Below are 22267 nucleotides of genomic sequence, written 5' to 3'. Positions count from 1 at the left end.
GTCAGTTTAATTTCACATAAGGAAAATCCTCAATTTTTTATGGCTGGAAACAGCTCATATTTAGTCTTTCCAATAATTAACTGGCTATAAAAATTATGGTAGGTTTATTTCCATCAACTCAGTACTCCAAGTGCGGTAACTGTTTCAAGCTCTAATTGAAGATGTCACCTGAGGCTTTGTAGAATAGCAATTTTAAAACAGTATTTTCTGTGTTTTCTCAAGTTTAACCTACTCTAAAAAATAAATGCTAATTGCAGCAACACTAATCTTACTAGCGTTAATAAATAGGAGTCGCAGTTTACTCAAGGATGTTAAGAAAAGCGTGAATGTAAAAAGAAGATTAAACTGATGTTACATCTTGTTTCCTGCTTTGGACATATAGTAAATATGGAGCTTTACCATGCGCAGATAGTTCATAAGACTGGTCCCATGTTGCCAGATCTGAGGTGAGGTGCAGCTGAGTGGCTTCACTCCAATTTCCTGACTGCGGTTCAGTTCCCTCACTGCCCCCACTACCACGTGCACAGCGTCAAACATCAACGCTGAAGAAAGCTGTAGAAGGTGGAGAGGGGAGGCGGGGGAAAAGTGAGATGGATAGAAACAAGAAGAGAGAAAGAGAAAAAAAGAGTTAACGGGAATTAGAGGTGCAGGGAGGATTGAAAGATTAACAAGGAATGGGGGGGGGGAGAAGGCAGGAAAATAAGAAGAGGAGGGAAAAGATGTAGAGGTTCGAGTAAACCAATGGGGAGGAAACAAAGATGGATGCATCAATACCCATTAAATACAAGCAAAAGACTAGCTGGAGTCGTTTAAGTGCTCCATGAATCAGTGTGAGGAATAAAGTAGCTTAATGTTGTGTGGCATATAAACAAAGCATTAAAAATTAGCTCTAATAGCGTGCACGCATGAGTACTCATGGGCTCGAGATACTGACCGCAGGGCCGGGGTACGTTAGGTCACAGCCCTCCCTCCAAGACAGATTGAGGCTCCTAATGAACTCCAAATAGAAGGGATGGGTGGTGTTAAACATGGAGAAGCCGACAATGTTGGACTGCTCATCGACTATGTCATCCAGTCTCAGCAGGGGGAAGTCCTACAGAGGAAGAGGAGGAGGAGGAGTGGGGAGGGTGTTTGCAGGAAAAAGAGAAAATTGAGGTGTGTGACAGGGTGATGTTGACAGGCTATCAAATCTTAGCACAGAAGAAAAATACTTTGCAATAGAAGAGGGTGGTAAAGAAAAAAAGAGGCTACGGGGAGTGACAGCATCTAATCTCTGATGGAGAGCTAGAAGAAAGGCGGAGACTGAGATACGAGGAAAATAGAGGTTAATGGAACAGAGTTTTCTTTTTCTTTTTCAAATATGCATACAAGTACATCTAAAAGCACAGGACCACATCCCGCACAGAGGGCAGAGAGAGGAAAGTGAAAAAATAAAAATCAGACGCGCAACATAAAATGGTACATTTATTCAAACGCTTGAAAAGGAGGGGAGCATATCAAGGAGAAGGATGAAAACACCGCAAGCTTCGGGAAGGTGGCGGGTGGCAGAAGAAAAAGGGCACATCACATCTGTCATCACCTCCACCCCAGACCCCCACTTTATTTTCTCTTTTCCTCCCACCATCCTCCTCTGCACATCCACATCTTCATACAGTAATTCGTTTTTCAAATGTCTCCCTCTTCTTTCTTCTTCGCCTCTCTCTTTTTTTCCCTCACCTCTCTGTACTTCCACCTATTGAGTACTTTCTTCCTGTTAACACCTTTGCTGGCTCATAAAGGGACAGAAAGAGGAGGAAAAGCAGGAGAGAGGAAGGAGGAAAAATGAAGGAAGAGAGGACAGAAGAGGGGAAGGGGAACAATTTGCGTACTCTTACCATTGTGGTGAGGATGTACTTATAAAATGCTGATGTCATCCCAAGCTCTGACGCCTGCGAGACAAAAAGAGAGAGGGAGAGGAAATAAGATCAAACAAGTGGAGAATGCAGAAACGGTAGAATAATGGAGGATATGGACGGATTGATAAAGGCAAAGAGGGGGCAAAGGAGGAGAGCTACTGGACAGGCAGAGAGGGAAGGAAGCAGTCGGGGTACAAAAGGGGAGAGGGTGTGAGGGAGAAAAGTGGGGAGGGGGTGGAGAGAGCATACGTTAATCACAGTTTTACATCATCAGGCTAACACTAGGACATTTCGCTGAGGGCGGACAGCGGCTCAAATATACCCAGTAAAAACATCCCATACGCATTCAAGCCATGACTCACTGTGCTGGCTATCGGCGTTACAAGCCGTACCATGAATCAGAACAAGCTTGGGTAACATCTGCACCACATCCCAGCAAAAGATGTTCTTTTGTCAAATACTTTCATAAGAATGTAAGTGATCGTTGCTGGCAGACACGCATAAATATTGTTCCCTATGCAGCTCTGGAGGGCAGAGAAGGTAAAAATAGATGTTAATTCAGTAACAACAACAAATGTGTAGCCTGTGGAGCTCCGAGCGAGTTGTTTTATTATTTTACAGATGGTGAGCTCCGCATGCCCTTCATGTGGGTACATAAAAGAGAGATATACGCGAACCCCCTTGAGACATACTGCTTGCACTGTATGCAAGAGTAGCTTCGACTCCTGAAAATGTGTAGGTGGCTCTGGGGAACGTATTGACGTTTGCGAACTCACCTTCTTGAGGATGAGATAGGAGACAGAAGCGTTGGCGTCAATGATGATCGTGGCCACTTTGTCGTCACGGATCTCCTTCAGCAGCGGCGTAGGGTCCAGGTTGTCATCTAGCATCCTGACTGACAGGGTCTCCCGGGAGATGAGAAAGCGGCGAACCAGTTCCTCCAATCTCAGCAGGCCTGAGGGAGAACGAAAACAGGGACGAGGCGCGCATCAGTGTCTGTATCAGTAGATACGACTCGTGTTTTTCAAAACGTAACCAATGCAGGACATTTGAAAATCTGATTTATCCTGGAATGGTCATATATTAGTGTCTCGTTGCAAAGCATGATTGATGGGTTGTCTAAATCCCCAGGAAATGAAATATCATTTAATATGAAGTCTGCCGCGTGTTCCCATTAACCATATCTCTCACTAGGACTTATTTTTTTATCTATTGTAATTCCGACAAAAAAGATTTTTCTTATCAGCTCTGCCTTGTTTGTTTGTTTCCCTCTTAGTTAACAACCTACTTGACATACGGCATTTTACAGAAATATGGAGAAGAATTATGCGGAAAACAAGTGATTTGTTTTCGATGCTGATAAGTGCCACCGTGCTCTCGCGACACCTCAACTGTGACTCAAAGGTTGCATTTATTTTCCAATAAATCTATGACTCCAGATGAATCTGTCAGCTCAGGGTACGTCTGTTTACACCCAGGGATGTTCGGGACAATTGTTATGCAGAGGTTATTCCATCAATCCGGACGTGCATAAAAGATGCAGATATGCATTTTAACAAGTTATGGGGATATGTGTTATTTTTCACCTCTATCTTCACTACATGTAGTTAGATTTTATATTTACAGTGTTGTGAAAAAAAATCTTGAATCAGCCCTCGTTTCTTTATGCTTTGCTTCCAAGGAGATAGACTATCTTGTAATCTGCTAACATGGTTTTCTTCAATAGTTCTCCTGAAAGTCCTTTGAAGTTTTTCTTTGGACATTGGCCTTGTATCTGGGAGCTTTCACATGAATGTTTTTTGTTACTTAACACACACCTATGAACCATTCAAACCATTCAAAAGACTTCTAACTCATGTCCAGATTAACAGACTCAACTTTTTGGGATTAGCAAAAACTAATCTTAAATTGTATCTTTAGGCACTTTGTTGGCAGCCTGACACAACAGCACAGAAAATCGTTCCCATTTGTCAGGTAAACCTATGAAACATGGCAAAGATAACATAGTTTGACAGGCATAAAATTGTATTTTTGTACCAACAGGTTGATTCTTAATGTCAGCATGGTGTGCAGTGTGTCCTCAAGAAAGATAAAGGAAGTGGAGGACTAAAAAACCCTCTCAAGCTGATGAACAGTACCAGAGAGTCATATTGTTAAGAAATTTTAAAAAAAAATCCATCAAAGATCTGAACCAAGACCTGAGAGATGAAGCTGATCCATCCACTGTTCACTGAAGCCTCGTCAGAAATGCCGTCAGTGGACGGGTGGCTGTCAAAAAGCCATACTTAAGAAGGTTAAACAAGGCTGAGGTACAACAAATTACTCAGGAATGGACTGAATATCAGTGATAACAGGTCTTGTGGAGTGATTAATCCAAATTTGAATTTTTACCTATACCCAGACAGAAAAACACACAATGGCACGCTATCAGTCATGGACTGGCCTCCCCAGAGCCCACACCTCAACATTACTGAAGCAGTGTGAGATCAGCTTGGAAGAGAGAAGAATAAAAGGTAGCCAACATCCAAAGAAGAACTTTGCATGTCCTCCAAGAAGCCTGCAGAATTATTCCTGAAGACTACTGAAAGAAATCATAAGCTTGAAAGTGGTCACACTAAATATTAACTTTAAGCTCTCTAGAATTGCACAAACTCAATTTTGCCTCATAGACTTTACGTTATCATGTACTTGCAAAGATATATGTGCAACATACATATGCATATACTCCTGAGAACAGAGGGAAAACAAACCTTACCATTGAACCTTTAGGTGACTTAGGGGTAGGGTAGCTCAATAAGGTCAAAAGATACAACCCAAAGAGGACATAAATGAATAGGCTGGTTCGCAGGAGGATGTATATGAGCAACATATGAATACATATGTTTGAGCAAATCTCTGCACCTATTTCCCATTTTCCTAGCAACATTAAGTAATGAGGGGTGACTCAAGACTTCTGCACAGTACTGTATGTTTTCCTCGATAATATTTTAACAAAACTGATAAATATTGATAAAGACCATAAATGGATTGATGCATTTAAATGCATCATACTACTGCAACCAGAAAAGAAATGCAGTTATCTGTATATAAATCTATATCGAAAGGATGCAAAACCGAAAGCCATTTGTGCAGTCTATGTTTCTGCAGCAGGAGGACATAACATAACTCATAACACACACACACACACACACACACACACACACACACACACACACACACACACACACAACTTGGTTCTTGTGAGTCTGCCTCAATAGAAATTTATTTCTGTTCAAAGCCCTAATATTCCCAGACAGGTTTTAGGTATCCTCCAAAATTGATGGACGCCATCAACCAATCAACATGACAAATTTCCGAACATTTTATTAATAGAATAATAAATTCAGAAGGTCGTGCAGCCTCAGCAGAGTTATGTGCTCTTTGAGTGCTTTGTAATGCACTTTGCCTGCGTTGTCTCATCCTTCAGTTAATGCTTTTCGGATCTCTGCGTAATGTACACTATGCACTTTGAGTACAACAGCATGTGCTCGAAAAATGGAAAATCTTACACTCCAATAGCAAAACTGGACATGCAATAATCATGAAAACCTATGGCAAAAAAAAATAAAAGAAGATGGGCAGAAAGAGAAGCTGAAAGACTGGAATAAAGTACTTAAAACACTTCAAGCAAATTCCTCTTGAATATGAGTCCAACCAATGTCAAGACTCACTTGACAACATGGGTGGAATAAGCCTTTACTAGAAAGTCAGCTCTGATGCCTCCTAATTGTAATTCCATAGTAAAGAACCCCTAGCTATGTAAATAAATGGTGGGGCAGGCATCTGTGGGACAAAGGGAAGGGAAGAGAAAGGAGCAGAGGAGGGAAGAGGTAGCACACAGAGCCCTTCAGCAGGAGAAAGCCTCTGTAAGCAGTGGGGTAATCACTGAACCAGGCCAAAACTTTAATTAGTTTGAGGAAGGAGGGGGAAGAAGAAAAAAAATCAATGCACTTTACAGCTTCCTCTACTCCCCTCTCTCACTTTCCCTCGTTCACATATTCTCTCGCGCAGAGAAGCTCTAACCTCTCTATCTCTCCTGTCTTAGCCCTGTGCTCTAGTTACTTCTCTCTGTCTTTATCCATCTTGCTCCAACACTGCCACCGTCTTCTGCTCCTTGTGCTCAGTCTCTCCCTCTCGCTGTCCTTAACCTCATCCATCTCATGAAAACTGCATAATGGAATTAGGCTCAGATAGCAAGTACTGACCCAGGCACAGCGAGAGAAGGATTCATCGGAAATGACCCAAAAATCTCTGACTCATTTAACAGAATATCTGGCTAAAAGACGGATAAATTAGATTAAAGCCATTAGGACGCTGTTGCAAAACTGACCCGATTCTAAATACACGCCATAATTAGGATCTACATCTATGGTGGGTGTAAGCAAAATGTGTGACTTTGCGCATTACTTACTTTGCTGCCAAAAAATAAAAATAAAAAATAAAAGACAGAATTCACTTTACACTGGTGTAAACATGATGAATAAAACAAGTGGGCTGAGCGGTAAACATTGTCTGATGTTTAACCTCTGCAGCGCCACAGCAGAGCCGCCGCACACAAAAGCACACGCTGACATTCATACAAGTAACCCAAAACCCACTGCCTGTGTGCAGACACACACACACACACACAGAGTCCTGCGCTGCCGCACATGTACAGACAAAGTGAACCAAACACTCAGAAAAATGACATCAAACACACACAAACAGTGTCACATACACACCCACACAGTTGTTCAGAGTGTGGAACAAGCCTGTTGAGTGGCAGTTAGCACCTATTCGGCAGCCATGGCAACCAGCTCCACGGCGATAGATAGCGCAGCCAAGTGGGTCAGAGTCTGTGAGTGCGATAACCTTGTAAAGATCACCTTCAAGCCAAATATGTTACACAAAAATGCACTCCTCAGTTCCTCCACCAATAAAAGCTGTGCATTTTGACCCACACGGTAACTATCAGGCGATCTGCCGCCTCTAATTATTATGAGAGAAAAAGCCCGGTAAAAGACAAGGCTCTTATCTACCCATTCAACAGATGATCAAAACTGAAAAAGGTGTCTGATGCCATTTCAAAGCTCTCTTGGTTCAATGAAATGACAAGTCCACAAGGAATTCAGCTTACTTTCAGGAAACCAGGGGACCGCTGGCTAACTGCTGGAAAGATAATGAAAGCATCTCAGTGATTGAATCAATTTTTCATAATGTCAGAGCTTTTTGTTTGTCAAAACTACCCTTTTAACACTGCCGAGGGATGTGTTCAGACTTCAGTGGTCCCACTAATTCTTTATGTAAGTGCCCTTCTGTTCTTGGACGGTTTCGCGTGGCTGGTGTGAGGAGTCAAAAGCTGCAAAACAAATTATACCAACTCGTTTTTGCAGAGAAGTGGACAAAAAGTTTGGTGGAAAAATTAGGATTTGCAGAGAGTGTAGGCATATTCTGTCATGTATTTAATAGGGGTGGAATGATTCAATTTATACACTGATCTCTGAGCCACATTTTTGCATCATATACATAGACTGCATATAAAAGAAGGACAAAGACACAGTGATGACAACCATCCCGTTAGTGAAGTCTCGAGTATTTCTGCTGTCACCTGTTTTGGAAGCAGACACGACAAGCAGGGTGTGGATCTCTCGTGCAGTAGTGACTTGTCACTCACAATGTAAGCCCGCCCCAAAGCATTTTCTGAATCACCCTCCTTTGTGACTCTAATGAAGACCATAATTTATAACCTGATCATTGTGCTGTAATAAATGAGATTAGAAACTAGAGAAAGAGCTCATTGAATTGTATCAAGTTGGGCTCCCGTTTGCCTTCAGAGCTGCCTTCATTCTTCATGGCACAGATTCAACAAGGTGCTGGAAACATTTCTCAGAGATTTTTATCCATATTAACATCATGACATCACACAGTTGCTGCTGATTTGTCAGCTGCACATCCATGATGTGAATCTCCCGTTCCAATACATGCCAGTAGGTGCTCTATCGGACTGAAGTCTGAGGACTGTGGAGGCCATTTGAGTGCAGTCATGCTGAAGAAACCAGTTGTTTCCAGTTTTGGTGAGCCCATGCAAAGTTTCCTGTTCTTACCTGATAGGAGTGACATCCAATGTGGTCTTCTGCTGCTGGAGCTTCAATGTTTCATGTCTTTCAGAGATGCTCTTCTGCATACCTTCCAACACAAAGCTTGGCTAACATGCCATACGCTCCCTTCAGTTTACTATAATGATGAAGCGATTCCTCCTCTTCTCTGCCACAGCTGTCACTTATTCCTCCCGAGGTGTCTCTGTCACATAATCCTTCTGTTTTGTCTGCGTTTACATTCTTGCACTGAGCTGCTGCACTTAACTTTTTATGTCTACAGCAACGGGAAGGTTATCAGAAAAAGGGAAAACAGAAAAGCAAGAGACCGCGGGGGTTCCTTTTGTTATTTTTTTTAACCGTTACACCTCTACTATTTAAAAAAAAGTGTTTGTATCACAAAATGTTTGAATACTACAATACTATTATTAATACTAGTCATCATCCTGCCAAGCGCTTTAATTCCTTAGGCTCTGGTTTGGGGAGTGCATTATAAATCAATAACACACTCTTTCAAAATGAAAATAAATAGGGCGAGTGGCTAAGCCCTGAATCCCCTGTGATGTTAAAGCTCTCTGAGTGCCGGGCAAAGTTAAATCAAATGTCCCCTAAGTTCCTCCAATACTGGAAAGCATTTTAAACAAGAATATTTATTATACTGGTTTGGCCTAACAACCCTCTGAGGTGGATAAGAGACAGTGTGCAAGAGCATGAGTAATAATTGGGAGGGCTGCAGCATGAGCCATGTTCTGAACTCTGACAACAGACAGAACTTCATGACCAGACTGTCAAAAATGAATGTCCAGCAGCGCCAAACAGTCATATCCGCCCAAACAGTGTAACAGTGAATCTGCCAACACTCCCACAGAGCAATTTGCACATACACACAAACATACACATACAGTACGTGAGGTAATCGGGCACGCAGCGACACAGCCGATGCATTTACACCCACCTAAATACAAACACAGCCACGCAGTCACACATAATAAACTGTTTAACTATACAACACGCAGCATGTACTTACACTCAGCCTTGGCGCAGACCAGGCTGGCTGAGGGGTAGCTGAATGAGCGCAAGATGGCTCCAATGGCCAGGCTCAGGTCCTCGTTGCTAGGGTACAGAGTAACAGACGCAAAGCGCAGGTACGGCAGGCGAGGAGTTTCCTCGGGTCCAATTTTTACATGAGGAATCTGATGAGAGGAGAGGAAACTAATAAGAAAGGCAAGAAAACACAGATCTGTGGTGATTAAGGATGATTCATTTGAGTAGCTAGAGGCTGAGAACGGAGATGAGAAAGGTGGGAAGGGCAGAAAACGGAGGGACCTACGCCAAAAAATGCATTTAATAAAAAGAAGTAAGAAAGCAGCACGAAGTAGTGGGTGAAGCTTAATTATATCAGAAGGAACAGAACAAGCAAGTCAACATTCATCAGACCTACATGAGCAGCAATGGTAGCAAACAGGACGGGAAAAGCTATGAGACATGTTTATCTTCCACGCTCACCTCCTTCTCCCCACATATGTGACTGACAGTAGAGCCAGAGGCGGGGCTGGAGGCGGGACCTATCACAGAGACAACGCCTTTGGGTAGAATCTGACACACTGAAAGGGAACAAAACAAAAAAGGAGATAAACAGTGAATAAGCAGACATACACCTTTTCTTCTGGTTTGTTTTGAAGGCAGTGCTGCGTTAGCGTACTGAAGGGGCTGCAGTCAGGGGGAAAAGCGTGGAAATTTAAATGCAACCAAGAACTCAGAGGACGCATTACCGTTTCAGTTTAACCACTCGTTGTATTGTTGCAGCACAATCTGCCTCATTATAATCTGATTTATTTTTGAGGGAAATCCTCCAAGGACTACAACAGGGCAGCCCACGGGATGCCTGCTGCTATTATTCACTTGTTTAGATAGTCATTTTTAACGGCTTTAATGATTTTCAAGACAACTCTAGTGTACCCCTGGAATCAGAACAATACTAACAGACTGGTGGTCGGCTTCGATGAACAAACGCCAGTCTGCATTTTAATCCTGTTTGGAGGAGGACATTAGTGTGGGAGAAACAGCTTTACACATTTGTCTATTACATTAAGTATTCATGAAATTATCTGACGATTAACTCAAAGAGTTCTATGCTCAGGAATGGCTCAAGCAAACACTATTTCTGCAGTACAATCAAGCATACTGCTGGTTTCACTACTTAAAACCCCAACAGATGTCTTCACTATAACTGTGTATTTAGTGTATAATTCACATTCCTTTGACATATTGAATTTCAGTATCCATGTTTACATTTATATTGTCTATCGTGTGTGTGTTTCCTGTTACAGTTTTCTATCTACAATACACTAACTAGGTTCATATACATAAAACGTAAAGGGAAAAAAACAGTTTCACTTATGGACAGACCTGGAAGTATTACTGATCATAATTATCATCTGAATTCCCACCTAACAAAGACAAAAATAACTGAACTGGTTTAAAATCTGTTGAAATGTAAGGAAAATTCCACTCTAGTTTCTCTACAGCTCACACAATCGTTTCGATAAAGAATATGAACATACACAATCTGAAGCGTTCTGGCTTTTATTGTTTACCAATCATGTCTGAGTAAGCGTAGAGGACAAAAGATTGCCGCATAGCAATCTTAAAGCCATCAACTATCATTTAGGGATTCTTTAACGTTCTTTAACGTTCCATTAAAAGTCACTTTCTGCTGCTTCCTTATTCACATGAGGTCATCACAGCAGGTAGCTGCGCATCCTTGATTTGGCAGATTTTTACACCAGATGACTCTCCTGATACAACTCCCAAGGGATTTTTCTCTCCTCCCAAGATGAAACCATGGACCTTTCACTTATTAGGTCACCGTAAACCACTACACTATGGGATACAGCATTAGGAAAAAAACATGACCACCACATATAAAAAGGAAGTCTCAAACTATCCGCTATCCTCACAGCGGGAATGGCAATCATTCCCAGAGACTACATAGGCAGACTAGCTGATGAGTTCCCAGAATGAGCCCAGATATCAAAGCAAAAGTGTAAAAAAAAGTTGCTATTTCATGCTTGCACATAAACCCCATAAAACATTAAAGTGGCGAGTGACCCACAAGAACAGTTGGCACAGCACAGCCATAAATAAAAACATGGCAGAAGAGAATAAATATGCTGTGGACACTAAAAAAAAGAAACGAATTTAATAAATATCAACTTTCTCGCTAACATTTAATTTCTAGTGTGGTATAAACTTGTAACATTTACTTTGCATCCATACAAAGTTACCATGGTTAGTTGGAAGAGTTATTTATTAGCCGTAACCTTGACAACACCTCAGCCAAGGTAGTTATTTTCTTGGAATCACCTATTTAAAAAATTGTTTTTATAAAAATGACTACATCTTATTTTAGCTTCTATTTGGTTTTCACATGCTGAGTCAAAAGCACATGAAGTCAAAGAACAGCTTGAGAATGGTTGTGTAATATATATAATTTCCTGGGAGCACATAAATGCAGGGTTCGCTAATCTGTTCGAGGTTTAAATGTCATTTTGAACATATAGCTCAATATATGGGAAACAAAGCCGAGATTTAGACTTACTTCTTAAACATTCCCTTTATAATCAAAACTTTGTGCTGAGCAGTGACCGTGACAGACAATGGTTAACGCCACAGGACATTTGGAGCTCTGCAGTTATTAAGTCAGCAAAACTTTTTGACTTTTATGCACTCAACGATCCCGCCCTGTAACTTTACGTGGTGTGCTGCTTTGTGGCTCAGTTGCTATGGTTACTAAACATTTCCACTTTGCAACAGCTGATCCTGGAATATTTAGTGGGAAGAAATTTCCTAAATTGACTATTTGCAAAGGTAGCATCTTTACAATACCACATTTAGAACAATGCATTCTTTCACAAATGTTTGTAAAGGCAGAATACATGGTTAGGGCTTGATTTTATACACCTGTGGCAAAATAAAAAACACCTAAATTCAAAGATTAACAGGTTTAGCCCAATGCTTGTGTCCATATTGTGTAAGCAACACTGGGAATGCTATCCACTGAGAGGCTAAAAAATACCTACTGACAGATTTTTGTACTCTCTCTCTTAATCCCTGCTAAGCTCTTTTTTTATTGACAATGTTTTTGTGAATCCATCTAAAAATTATTCACAGACACGTCAAAAATGCCTGATGACTAAACTGTGATTATTTTCCTTTACTGTGTATTAGCTTGTTGTATTAATTGATTCCAATGTGCGAGCTTACAGTATATGCTCATATTGTGCCTGTGTGTGAATGTGCATAAGCGTCTGCAGAGAGGGTTTGTGTGTGCATGCATGTGTAAAGGCCTGTGTGGGTTGAGTGTGTGCATGCGCGCCTCAGTTGTAGCCGTAAGATGACGAGCTCTCTGATCCAGAGACCAAAAAATGCTTTGAGCAAACAAGCCTGTCAGAGTCTCCTGCCCATTGGTCAAGGACACACACATACACACACCCCTGCAACTCAAGCATGCACATATGTACACAACCCTTCTCAAGCACACACAGACATTTTGCCAGTAGCTTGTGGCAGGGTCGCTGACCGATTAGAATAGGAGCAGGGTTTCTATCTCTTCAGTGGTTGGATTCAGCAGTGCTTCCTTCTGTCTTTGCACACTCTCTATATCAATACAATTTTCATGAAGCAGCCTCTCTGCTGCGTTCTGTTTGCCTGTACTGCTGATCTGTATTAGTATTTGATGATTTGTTTTCATCATGGTCTGCACAGCACACAGCGCCAGCTGTTACTGGAGGGCACAGGTCCACTGTTTTTAATGAGACAGTCTTAGTGGCCCATTACTGGTCTCCAATGACATGTAAACTAATCAGCAAAATCCCTTACTGGCTCCTAATCGCATGAAAGTGCTGGTGTTTTATCACCCTATGTATCATTTGAGGTTTTTGTTTTTAAAGAGGCAGCTTTTGAGAAAATGCAATCTTATGTATTTATAACTCTATAACAGCACATTTCTGAAGTGTTTTAGAATTAAAGTACTGCAATATTGCTGCTCCTGGTTCTTCTCTCTATTTGTCACTATTACTGTTAATATTAAAGACTACCAATAAAACCTTCTTGTATCCCCAGTTTTCACTCTCTGTGGGGCATTATGTCCCAGTGGACAATAGTGTTTGCTGGAATGTGATTCTGCCACAGTGGTCATTCTCACACCACTCACTGGTGTCTGTAGTGTCGTACTGGGAGTCTTTTTGCAGCTCATATATGTCCACCTCCACGCGGGCTCGAGCTGGACCCTCCATCACGCTGTTGATGTTCTCCCTGGCCAGGGCCAGCGCCAGCCGCTCCCCACGCCCACACACAGACTGGTCATCCAGGATTGCAGCTAGAGAGGGAGAGATAGGTGAAGTAGAGGAGAGGATGGATGGATGGATGAAGATGGAGGGCAGTGGAGAGTGGGAGAGTGAGTAGTGAGGAGGTGAGGAGAAAGCTAAAAACATAACAAGGCGTAAAGCTGGAAGACGAGTTAACAATATTATCCATCCTCATGTAAATGTGGGAATGTGTAGTGGGTGGACAAGTGGGGCTGATAAAGGGATCACAGCCACCGACTGCCAAAGGAATGAGGTACTCGTCCTCGTTCAGATTAGTATGTGTGCCAGATGCAAACAACATCATAAATCAAACATTTTGGGAAATGTGCTTATTTGATTTGCTTCTGAGCGCTACATGAGAGGACACATATTATCATCATTTGGGTTTTTTCACTGAATATGATGCTGTTTTATTAACAATAAATCTAAGTGGCTCAAGGTGGTGCCTGGTTTGAGACTGGAGGGAGACACAAAGCCAGCCTCAGAGGGTCACAGGTTAGTGGACTCCTAATGCTGGTCCCAAGCCCATGTGGATCCATCTGCTGTGGGAAATAAGGAAGCAACCAAGTGTACGTTTACTAACTATGAACCTGGATCAAGGCCTCAGCACACATTTGTACATGGATGATAACATTACTTTACACATTTACCATATGCTGGCACATCTTTAGCCCCAGTAATAGACTGGGAACTTCTCTAGGCTGTGTACCTCCTCTTGCATTATGGAAGTAGGTACTAAAGAAGATGGATGGATAGATGATTGGATGGATCTCTCGTTATGTGTTTACACACCATTCTGCATTTAATCATTAGTATTATTAATCACTGGCTCCCTTCCATGGTGTGGGTTTTTTTGTCCCTTCTCTCGTCCCTGAACTCTACACAGATGGCTGCCCTGCCTGTGCCTGGTTCTAGCGGATGTCTCTTCCACTTTTCCTTTCCACTGTTGCCAAGTGTTTGCTTAAAGGGGTGTTTTTTGATTGTCTTTTTTTCCCCCCTGTATTATTGTGGGGTCTTTATATTACAATATAAAAAATGTCTTGAAGTGACTGCTGTTGCGATTTGGCACTTCATGAATTGAACTGAATGGAAGTCAACTGAACTGAACCAGATGGATGGATACATGGATGCATAGATAGATGGAACACTCTTCAAGAAGTTTCCTTTTGCCATGATATTAATTTTGGGCACGGATGAGTTGTGGTGTGGTGCCGATTGACAGCATCCTTCGAATAGCTCAGAAATACTGAGAAAACAATAGAATTTGTGTAATTTCCACATATAGAGAACAACAATATAGAACAACGAAGATGAAGAAGAAGAAGAAGAAGAAGTAGTGTGTCTTTGATGAGAGTTGTTTGACCCCTTTATGTGGATATGGCAGGACAGGTGGCCACTCACCCATGCGGACAGAGGAGAGCAGAGGGGCCTGACTGAGGGAGCGTGGCGGCATGGTGACTAGCAGGAAGGAGAGGAAGTGTATTGACAGCAGCAGTGCTGGCAGAGCCGGCATCTTCTACTGCTCCTCATGGAGAATGGTCTGCTGGCTGCCTGTACCGCCACCTGCAGGAGCGGAGGAATACACGACATGTTACTTCACAAAAAAAAAAAATCACTGTCCTAACTTTAAAGAGGTCTCTCTTCAAATTGTCATGATTTAGCTCATCTTCAATTTGCACTGTCAGATTCCCACGGAGTGGAAGCACCTGTAATTCGACAGCACATACAATAAAAAATCAGCTATGAAGATGTTCACTGTCACTTCACAAGGCAGCCCAGTCCTATGCATACAGCCTGTCTAATCATAAAATACAGTACACACAGCTCTATTCACGTCTCCTGTGGAAAGGCTGCCGTTTAGAAGTGACAGGATGCATCCTTGAAGGGATCTCCAGAGGCAGTTCAAAGAAAACATCACAGCTGACACGCAAGATGTCACGCAGTCAGTCATGCACATCCTTATTGTACATACACACATATATACACAAGCGCAAACAAATGCAAACACACAGATATGTCAATACGCTAGAAACACAGAGTTCATGACAAAGACAACTGCCTTGAACAGTGTATGTATATTCCTTACACCCCCACTACACAAGATACGCATTTACGTGTTTTTTTTGTAACCTAACCTCCATCACAACCTTCAAACAGACACACAAACACAAAGAAAGAAACGGAGCTCAGCTGAGCTCCAGTGGTGCTAAGCAGCTCTCTCCAGGAGTGACACATCCTTGCTCTGACTGACAACATGACAAGGCGGTGTGAAAGAATGGAGAGATGAAGGGAGGGATGAAGACAGAGGAGAGGGGAAGGAGTGCTGTGTGACAGCCAGGCTAGGGGGAGGGGGAGGGGGGTGTTGGTGAGGAGGTTATGGTGGTAGAGGGTGTTGACTTGGGATTGTTTCAAGCATCTCGTTCACTGGTCTGAGGTCTTGACAGACAGCGGGGACACTCAGGTTCAGGACCTTGAATTGACCCTTGCAGCTGAGAACGGGGGCTGATGGATTCATAGGGGCTGACCTGAGACCCTGACGAATGCATGCAGGGGTGAGCTGGTATTATTGGAGCATACACTGTGTCTGCATCAAAGACACGGATCACGAGGATTGTCTTTGTTGAATAAAAACGCCTCCACCCTCTGTCCTTTTTTTTAATAGCCATATTCACTTTGAGATGTCCATGTTATCTTTGTTTTTTTACCTCACTCACCTTTCCAACACTCGTTTGACTTTGATGTTTAAAGAACATCAAAAAAATCTGCAACCCTCTGCTTTGAATCTATCTTCACAGTCTTCTGAACCAGCCACACTTCCCCTTTCTTCTGCTTTTTCTTTGCTCTTTATGCAATAACCGACCTCCCATTCATCCTGCCTGACTTTACATGTCTCGCAATCGAAGGGTGGGCAAATGTGCGCGTCAACATGTTTGTAATACTAATAACATACACCATACCGTGCAGATGGCTGTGCCGCTCTCATTATGGTCGCTGTAGTTCAAAGTGAACAGAGGCAGAGCTTATGCGAGGCCATCTGTATGTGTGACACAACATAGAATAAGAGGCACAATATGGGAGCAATTTTCCATCTCATTGTTTTCCATAAATCATTCCTGTTCAACACAGTGTGTCACGGCAAAGATGGAAACTAGTAAGTAGTTCACCAACAGTTTAAAGTTCCTCCTTGTCATCATGTTTGTGTGCACGAATTCAAAGTTGAGCGCACAACGAGCTCAGCGTGGCACACTGCTGTAACGCAACTGTGCGTGGTGCTGCAAGTACTCCATTTTGCTGGCTTTTACTATTGTATTCTGTTTGCTTGCCGTACCAGTGGTTTCCTTCTCAATTTACTCTTCACCAAATTGTGTGTGTGCACGTGTGCGTGTCCCTGTGTTTATTCCAGTGCATGTATGAGCGTGCGCTTTCCTCGTGTGCGTGATGGGGTATTGATCGAGGCCAGCCGAAGTGGCGGGCCCTCAGGTGCAGTCAATCAAAACAATGGGGAACCTATCATGGGAGCGCTGCATTTCACAGGAGCCATTTGATTGGCTATTACCAAGAAGCAGATTGCCCTGATGACGAATAAGATCCGAACTGAGGCTATGCCTTCATCAGCGATGGGGAGGAACTGGTGCTATTTCATTGTTATTGAGAGCTATTGACAGCATTGGACAGAGAAGATTATAGTTTCTGTACTCCAAGGAGAGGAATAGTGGGAGTGAGGAAGAAGATGGAAATCTGCGATAGAAGTAGAATAAGAGGAGAATAAGAGAAAAAAATCAAACCGAGGGAATAGGCTTGTGACGATGAGGGAATAAAAGAGCAAAATTGAATACAGAGAGAAGAGATTGGAAAGTGTCTCTGCAGGAGGAGACGCAGAGGAGTATAGAGACAGAAAGGCAGCGGTGAAAAAGTATATTTCCTCAAGGACTGTACTCAGGTATCAATCTGAAGTACTTCCAATTTTCTCAAGTATTTTTTAATCTAAGTTACTTCATACTTGCACTATATTTAAAGGGAAATGTGTGTTTTTCCTGTCACTACGTGTGTTTGACATCAAATAGTTTGTTTTTTGGAATATAATTATCAAACAAAATGTGTAACACACTGTAAAACAAATATGACTCATTGCTGTAGAATAAGCTCCCAACATTAAAGTGGGTATTTTTAATTATCTCACCTAACCGCACCATTAAAATTCTACTCACACTGTATGTCAAAAACTAGTCTCTAATGTGGTGCATATAATAAAATATATTCTATCATACATAAAAGGTCATTTTTGCATATGGTTACTATTTCCCAAAGACAAAAGAAGTAGAAAAAAACGACAAAGAGTCATATGTCTCATGTACCACTAATGCAGCCTCTTTGTGCTAGTTTTTTATACAGCAAAATGTTTATTTTTAGAATTACAGTTGTGTAAAAAAGACAGAAAGATAACAAGAAAAGATTTACTGGATGGTAATGCTAAACCACCAAGACAATTCATGGATGTAATGAAGAAGGACATTCAGAGGGTTGATGTGACAGAAGAGCATGCTAGTGATAGGGTGAGATGAAGGCACCCTACTGTGGGGACCTCTAAAGGGAGTAACTGAAAGATAAAAAAGAAGAAGAGGCCAGTCGTGAAAAATAAAAATTTTCATAGCTGCAGTTCTGTAGCAAACTAAGTACACTCTTATTGAGTCTACAGGAATTAGGATAGTAAGCAGCAGCCCTTTGTCACCGATCAAAGCATTCAGGTGAGTGTTAACACAGAGCCACAATCTTAAAGAGAGTGGACATCACAGAAAATTCACTCCAAGGTCATAATGTGCAATCTTCAGAGAAACAGCAAAAAAGCCCAAAAGCTACAGCTCAGACTCTACAGGCCTCAGTGAGCATGTTAACAGTTAGAGCTGACAGTACAATAAGACCAAGACTGAACAAGTGTGGTTGTTTGGAAGGGTTACCTGAGAAAGCTTCTTCTTTCTGAAAAGGACATGGCAGCACGGCACAGATTTGCAAAGTTGGATCTGAACAAACCACAAAATTTCTGGAACAATTGGACAGCCAAGACCAAAGTGGAAGATGTTTAACCGTAATCCACAGCACCACCACCGTCGGCAGAAACAAAACACAGCACCTTAACAAAAACACTTCATACCAATTAGCAGGCACAGTTGTGTAGGGCTGATGATTTTGGCTTGTTTTGCAGCCACGGGACCTCTGTACCTTACCGTCATTGATTCAACCACGAACTCCTCTGAATGCCAAAATGTTCTAAAGTCATATGAGCGACCGTAACAGCTAAAACTCGGCCGAATTTAAATCTTGGCTCACACAAACAGATAGCGTCAAATCACACAGACCTGAATTAATGTAAAAATAGTTACAATGAATTCAAGCTATTGCTGCGATAAGTGATTCTAAGAGCTACAGAAGGATGTACTTAGATTTTCAAAGACCTGTATAGAGTCCAGTGAAAACTTACATGATTGTATATTAAATGTTAAAAATGCCAAAGGTTTTCTTACATTTCTTTTCCATATTAGAATTTTGGTTTTTTACTGACAATATATGAGTGATATTACAATAGTCAATAATCAGCAGTGAAACACTGTCACATTACCAACAAGTCTGATTACTGTCTGACATTATAAACAGCTTTACCTTTAATAATCCAGAGGAGAAAAACAGTGATCAAAACTAAGGTCACCAGTTCTAGTTACTGTGGATGTAGCTTATACAGCGCTATTTTATAGGTGTGCAGCAGTAACATTTATACAAACAATTCAATACATTTAAACTTATAAACACCTAATTCAAACACATAAATTCATGTTTTAAATCCCTCTTTTTGTTTCTATTGTTTCAAGTGCATTTTATGTTAGTAATGTTAGGTGCAACATACAATTCACTGCCGGGTGATAGAAATCCAGAGAAAACAGTATAAACCTGTATTTTAGCACTCATGGTTTTCTAGGAAATTCTGATTATCATTGCAACAATACATTTTACCTATGATGGTTTTTGCTGCAATAACTGTGGCATGAAATTCTGGGTCTGAGCACCTCTTCCATCACTGCAGGTGAACGAAAGAAAATAAGCGGCTGCAACGCAGCAGAATAGGATGAGGGGAATTTGGTGAGACACACAGTCAGAAAGAAATAGAGAGCAAATGTTGAGAGACTATTGCCGTGTTTAATTTGCGAGGGCTGTGTTTCTGGCGGCCGTACCAGCTCCACTGCTACAGTAGTACATGGATGAGTCCCTGTAGTAGTCGGGTGTCAGTCTGCAGGGAGCTGAAGCAGCAAGAGGGCCGAGCAGAGCCAGACTAGTCTGAGCTGTAGAGAAAACACTGCTTCAAGCTCCCCTAGCTCGCTTTCATTCTGCACCCTGCTGTAAGTCACCCCACATGCTGGCACCGCTGACAAATACACAAAAGCTAAAATATATAAATATCCTGACTTTCTGTGTGCATGTGTGTGTTTGTGCATGTGTGCAGGACAGTGTATAAAAGAGAGAGAGAGAGGGAAAATGGAGAGTTTGAGTGGAGCACGTTCATTCCAGTTGGAGATTTAGTTGTTTGGTGCATGCATTCATCTTACTGTGTGTGTGTGTCTGTCTGAAAACATATGCATATTTGTGTGTGCTTCTTTTTGTTTGTGTGTAAATGCTGCAGACTTGGCGGCTCGCTTATAGTGTCTGCAGAGCCTATTATGAAAGAGAAAACCGTAAAATCAGAGATCTTAATTATCTAGAGAGAGCACGAGGGAGAAGGGGTGGGTGGGTTGTATGGCAGAGTAGGAGAGAGGGGAGGGACGGGTGGGGGGGGTGTATGGAGAGAATCAGAAAACGAGGGAATGCTATCTCGCCTCGCACCCCCAGGCAGATGAAGAGAAGATGAACAGAGACTAAGGCAAAGAAAGCGGGATGAGCGATAGCAGGGGAGGAGTTGGGGGGAAAAATAGAGGAATGCAAAGAAAGAGAAAAAGAAATCAGACGGAGAAATACAGCTTGAGGGGGGGAGAGGAGAAGGAGAAGGGTTTCAGCAGGGGGTGGGCTGGCGAATGATTTGTTTTTCCCCTTCTGCCTCTTTGTATGACACAAGAAAATCTGACAGTTATCATAATGGAAGGATGAATCATTCCTATAATTGAATTTGCAAGTGGAACGGCTTCAGTGACTGTGGATTTAAGGAGACTGTACCGCCAGCCATTATGGGACACAAGTGCTATTTTGCTCATTTTTCTCACAATTAACAGTCACTGCTGACTAGAGCCGGCCGGTTTGCAGACAGCTGGGCTAGCGTGCCTGAATGAGCGCGGTCAGGCCATTTCAGAGCATTCGTTAACCCCCAGACAGCAAGAATGAGCCGAGTGGTCGGTCTAGATAATGTGTGTGTGTTTGCATGTGTGTGTGTGAGTAGTTTGTGTACAGTGGGGGTGGAAAAGTACTAGGGACCCTTCACTTTGGCCCTCTTGGCAGAATTATGTCTTGAGCTCTTTGTGTCGCATCTAATATCAAAGCAGAAGCACATGTTCTTGGTCGCAATGACTCAGCATTTTGGCTTTGGACCCCTTCACTTTACCTTGGATGCACCTCTCTAATCTCCCCATTTCTGACTTTCTCTTCTAGCTTAGCTTTGTCCTTCTCTCTCTTCCTCTTTTCAGAAATGCACTTTTCTTTCTAAGGATTTTAACATCATCGTTGCCATCCCTTTCAAACTTAGGCTGAAGATGTCAAGGTGAAGTTGAACATTTTGAGAAACCATGATTTATTCATGTGACGCTGCCTACCAGTGAGCCGTCTATCTGAAGTTTGATTTTTGAAAATGTTTACTTGACTGGAGAATGGTGGGTAAAAGGTTATATTAGCTTGGCCACACAGAATAACAAAGAGTGAGCCTTCCACTCATATTTTAAAACTACTCCAAATGCAAAGTAAACCTTACAAAGGCAGTGGGCACAATAACATGAACAGCTATAGTAAATCATTCAAATTTGAAATAGTGCAGAAATAAAAGTGACGGTGCTAAATATTTGTTTTATGCTAAGAGTTTCTCTCATTTGAGATCAACATTGCAAACTGCAATCTGAAAAAAATGTGTTAAATCAACCCTATCATTAGAGCTTCTGCAAAAACATCAACTTCTGCTAACATCTTTAAAACCCTTTTTTTACAAGGCAACTGAAACCCCACAGTCTGAGGCGAAGGATCGACCGGGCTTACAGGTTTTAAAAAGCAAACACTTATTTTGTCATTGCATTGATGAAATCTCTGAACTCCTGCAGCTTCCTGTAAGAAAGCCATTCATGATGCTGCAATTGAAAGGGCACGGTTCATCCTGCACCGTTAACACATGACTGTCCAAATTTGTGACAGGCAATTCTGTGCTGACAGTCTCTGAGAAAGGCAACTTCATTTTCTGCAGATCTTTAATCAATCTTGATAATCCCTTCTGAGAATAAATGCCAAACCACTGCAGGATCCAGCAAATCGAGTGTTGATTTTTCGCAATTTCCTTTGACTGTAAATGGATTTTGGGCTGTCGATCAGAAAAAACGAAAAAGTTGAAGATGTTACCCCAGCTTCTGTTAAATGTGAAGGCAACAAATAATCAAGCAGATTGGCAAAAAGAAAGCAAAACAAGCCCTCATCATCATCATCATCACTATTCCACTAGCAGGATTTACTGCATGGCTTTCTTGACTGCATCAGGTATTTCCACTATTGTGGCCAACGCAAGTCACTCAGATACTTCCATATATTTCGTATGTCTCCACCTTGTCCTCTTTCAGCAGTGCTGCAGACACTTTGAGCTCTCATTTTCACCTTCTCCTCTCTCTCTGCTTTCTCCCACATCCCTGTATCTCCTCTCCCTCAGCCTCGATCTGTTTTGTCT

General features: G+C 42.0%; 1 protein-coding gene across 5 annotated transcripts in view; it reads right to left on the bottom strand.

The window, feature by feature from the left end:
- grik5 (glutamate receptor, ionotropic, kainate 5) overlaps window positions 1-22267 on the bottom strand; it is a 110380-nt gene that overhangs the window by 39921 nt on the left and 48192 nt on the right. For all 5 annotated transcript variants that reach the window (XM_005925138.3, XM_005925137.3, XM_014334441.2 and 2 more), the window contains exons 4-11: window positions 14779-14940; window positions 13224-13388; window positions 9515-9612; window positions 9036-9201; window positions 2672-2850; window positions 1875-1928; window positions 935-1093; window positions 400-552 (exon numbers count right to left, since the gene is read on the bottom strand). In XM_005925138.3, the coding sequence (XP_005925200.1) occupies window positions 400-552; window positions 935-1093; window positions 1875-1928; window positions 2672-2850; window positions 9036-9201; window positions 9515-9612; window positions 13224-13388; window positions 14779-14890 (1086 nt within the window). In that variant the 5' untranslated portion in view covers window positions 14891-14940. The remainder of the gene's footprint in view (window positions 1-399; window positions 553-934; window positions 1094-1874; window positions 1929-2671; window positions 2851-9035; window positions 9202-9514; window positions 9613-13223; window positions 13389-14778; window positions 14941-22267) is intronic.

Source organism: Haplochromis burtoni, unplaced genomic scaffold, assembly GCF_018398535.1.
Source record: "Haplochromis burtoni strain Fernald_Lab_line unplaced genomic scaffold, NCSU_Asbu1 Contig_80, whole genome shotgun sequence".
Classification (NCBI taxonomy): Eukaryota; Metazoa; Chordata; class Actinopteri; order Cichliformes; family Cichlidae; genus Haplochromis; species Haplochromis burtoni.
Note: the sequence above shows the minus strand (reverse complement) of the source record. Positions and strands in the feature narration are given on the sequence as shown.